Source organism: Dermacentor albipictus, chromosome 1 (assembly GCF_038994185.2).
Source record: "Dermacentor albipictus isolate Rhodes 1998 colony chromosome 1, USDA_Dalb.pri_finalv2, whole genome shotgun sequence".
Lineage (NCBI taxonomy): Eukaryota > Metazoa > Arthropoda > Arachnida > Ixodida > Ixodidae > Dermacentor > Dermacentor albipictus.
In genome coordinates, this window is record NC_091821.1 from 349,177,484 (window position 1) to 349,181,378 (window position 3,895).

At 50.2% G+C, this 3,895-nt stretch overlaps 1 protein-coding gene across 1 annotated transcript; it reads right to left on the minus strand.

Annotated features, from left to right (window-relative positions):
• Positions 1-691: 691 nt before the first annotated feature.
• On the minus strand, positions 692-3,496 carry LOC139052727 (neprilysin-2-like). Its single transcript, XM_070529792.1, has one exon. The coding sequence runs from the start codon at positions 3,494-3,496 to the stop codon at positions 692-694; it is 2,805 nt and encodes a 934-aa protein (XP_070385893.1).
• Between the last annotated feature and the right edge of the window lie 399 nt (positions 3,497-3,895).

Below are 3,895 nucleotides of genomic sequence, written 5' to 3' on the forward strand. Positions count from 1 at the left end.
AAACATAGGCTTCTTTCAAGTCATGTCAATAGTGGCGGGTGTCAGAGGACGACCGAGGACATGGTAGCACAGTGAAATTGCGTAACCTTCTTTCTTTTCTAGGCGCCTCATTGTTAATAGAGAATTGAAGCGAACTGTTCATATCTGTCACGTCAACTTTCAGATCGGCAATTAGATATCGGCGGCTGTCTGAGCGCGTGAAACAAAACTCAAAGGCTGGAAAGCGCGCTGGCTACCACCCGCTAAATGTCGAATTGTCGTGACGTCTGCTCAAGGGCGAAACTCGGCGTGGTCTTCAGCGTTCAAGTTTTGATATCGCGCACTCAGGCTGCCGCAATAGCGAGGCACTTTGCATTCGAACACGCTTTTAGACAACACTTCGCTATTGACTGCAGAAAAATAAAGCAGAAAGGGAAGGAGACGTCCTAGTTTTCTTGGCTCAACAAATGCTCGGTAATCTTTAGGTTTGGTATCTATACACTTGTGTATAACTTGGACGACAGCGACAGCGTAAATACGCTATGACAATTAACTCTTGTTCGTTCTACAAGTTCCGTAGTACATCATGAAAATTAGCGAGAGTGCAGCGAGGCAATAAATACGAGGCACCAACACATAATCTCGGTCGTAGTTAGAATGTCAATAACTTAAACGGAAAACTTCTGATCACAGTTTATCTTCGTCCACTCTATTACGAACACTGCTTCTCCGGATTCATCGGTGATCCCTGGGAGCAGTTGAAGGCCATGGCGAAGTTCGCATCTCTGGAAAGCACGACATTGAGGTCGTGCGCCGAGCCCAGTGTCAGGGTGTCGAGACCACCTTTCTTTTCACAGCGTTGAAGCATCAAGTAGACAAAGAATAACTGGGCACTGGTCAGAATCTTGCCTTGTATAAGACGCAGATGTAGGGAATTCGGCGTGCTTTTGACGCTCTTTTCGAAGTGACGAAAGGCAAACTCAGTCGTAAGTGCATCACGAAGGAACCTCAGGGGCGAGTGCAACTTGTCGAGACCGTAGCAAATGACGACGTTGTGCAACTTAGCTGCAGTTCCCTTGGTTAACCAGCGTTCCAATGAGGTCGAGTTTGTTTCAGTCAGGACAGCATCGAAGATGCAGCTTATCACTCGCACCGCTGCTCGGCACAGGTGCAGGGGTTGGGGTTCCTCGTTCAGAGGCAGCGTAATGTTGAACGCAAGTGCCGGCACGTAGATGGTGCTGGGATTACGCTCGTACCAGCAGGTCGTGCTGAACGCCGAGCGAGTCCAGCGCCCGGAAGAACCGAGCGCCAAGGTTTCCACAAACGTCCGCTCGTGAAGTTCAATGTAAGTTTCGAAGGCCGTTACGTTTGACACGGGGCTTAAGTATTTCATCGACTTAATGCCATCCTTCAGCCACGCAGGTCCCAAGACTTGGAAATTGATGTCTGAAACGATCCGCTTGATTATGGCCCTCGCGTCTTTGTCGAAAAATGAAGAACTTTCAACGCTGTTCAAGAACTCCGTGGTTATGTCTTTGACGAGGCTTGCAAAGCGGAGAAGGACCGAGTCTTGATAGAGGCCGAGTATGGAGAGCAATGACGTGTAAAAGAGTGGGAATGCCGCTTTCTCCATGGCACGAAGGCATATGTGCCATCGCGGGACGTCGGTCCTCACCTTGCCGTAAGTCAACGTGCTATAAAAATCGACGAGTGTCTTCGACGGAGGAATGAAAGGGGCCATTCGGATCATGAGCCGTACACAGAGGTAGTTGAGGACAACGTATGACTCGGCCTTCCGTACGAGCTCCAGTATCTGCGTTACTACATACGGTGCCTGAATCCAAATGTTAGCCTGGTTCTTCACGAACGGTATGGAAGGAACACCGCTAAACATTTCGCTCAAAAATTCCACTAGCTCTGCCCGTGGTTCGACAAAGACGACCTCCGCGTGTGTATCGGGGCGCTTCCATTCGTTTATAATTTCGAGAGCTCTGGCAAACTCTACTGTTTTCATCGTATGCGCTGGTGGAACGAAGTCCTTATTCAAGCCTCTAACCGCGGACAAGACAGCTGCCGTGTACATCCGTGTGGCTTCTTCGATGTCAACACCGCTGGCACTCAAGGTTTCAGGAGGTGCCACTAAAGGAACGTCTAGGGATTCAATAAACGGATGACTCGCGACGCTTGCGCTAAGGAGTGCTGCAGTCCCAGTCTTACGAAGTAGCGAGGCTGCTGTTGTCCAGATGTTCAATTTTCCACGAACAGGAGGCGTCAAAGGGAAGCCTTCGAGGGACGTGTTGAACATGAACTCGAGGAGGAGACCCCAGCCGTTATTTTCGATCTGTTCGGTGTTGAGGCACTTGTCGATCAAGTTCCTGAGTGGTGCCGGGATTCTGAAATACCGAGGTCGATTGTGGTAGATCGCTTGAGCCCACCGCTCAATGCTGGAAACGTAGACGTCGTCTGACGATATTGACTCTGTTAGTGGCGAGTCCTTATGTAGGCTTGACCAGCGGCGACAGACAAATGGTTGTAAACTGTCGCAGGGGTCGTCGATGTCCCAAGAAAGAAGTCCGCTTAGATATTCGGCGTCTTGGTAGCAGTCTTCAGATGCGCAGATGAGACTTTTTTGATCTAACTTCCTTGCAGTGTTGGGTGTAGACTTCACGCCAAAAATCATGGCCAGCACCACCAAAAGAGTGATGAAGAGGAGCAAAGCCAGCGAATAAAGAAAAAGCTCCTGAGCGTTCGATGTAAGTCTGGCCCCAGCATGGACTACGCCGCCGAACCGCGACGTGATCTGTTGCTCTTCGTCGAGGAGATCACCGGCCTCGGGATGCCCGTGAAACCAACCTCGGTGCGATGCTGCTAAATCTGCCAGATTCAGCGATTCAACTGCAGTTTTTTGGGCATTCATTCCGAGTGGGCTAAGGTGCAGTGAGTCACCTGCGTACGAGGGTTCGTATCCGCCCAGCCTGGACATGTCCGGTCGTTTCACGCGGGAGAAAATGCTTTTACTTTTCCGCCTCCTGCGTTTCAAGGCCGCCTTCGCTTTGTCAAATGCAGTGCTTTTCGTTCTTGATCGATTTCTAGTTTCTTTGGCTGCTAGCCTGAGCTGATCCTTGTAGCTGAGACGCAGCGTCTTCTTGGGTAGGGACGTTGCGGCTATCTCTGAGAAAGGGATCGTCGCTGTAGTGTCAATGGCGCCCTCGTTTGCAGCGTTGGAACGAAAGCCGGTGGGCACCGATGGTTCTAGCACGCATGGAGCAGTTCCATGGCCTTGACTTTGCTGAACTGCCTCGTGGTCGGATGTATCGTCCTCGACCACTGGTACCGTTAGCTGGGCTACTGCAGCGGGTGACAAGCTTTGAGCTGTTTGAGATTGGTCGCCCGCAGATTCGGACCCACTCACCGACCAGGAGTTCAGTGGCGTGCTGGCAACGAAATGATATTCCGGCTGCGTACTTGAACTGGACACCTGCGGAGCAGATGGCGTGTTCTCTGTCCTGCTGTCCATGACGGTCAGTAGCCAGGGGAGCAGGAATTCCGCGAAGCAGCCCTGGCGATCGCGTATGGGCGGAGCAAGAATTCTTCTTCTTCGCTTCACGACGCGCCTGGTCGCACGTGACCTTCGATGACAATGGGTGTCAGCAATAGTCGCACTTTGAAAAAGAAAAGAAAAGCAGAATTCAGCGATTTCTTTGGCTCTGAACTTATTTACTGCGACAGCAGCATTATCCTACTGTAAACACCATATTATTTTTGTTTGCCTACTTTTTGCTGAATTAATTGTGTTCATCCACCACAGGGAACTGGACAAGAAGGCAGCGGTTACTGTGTAGTTGGTTTGAAAGAGGGATGTGGTGGTATAAAAATGTATTAATTTAAAGTAAGAATGAAGAACATTAAGACATTC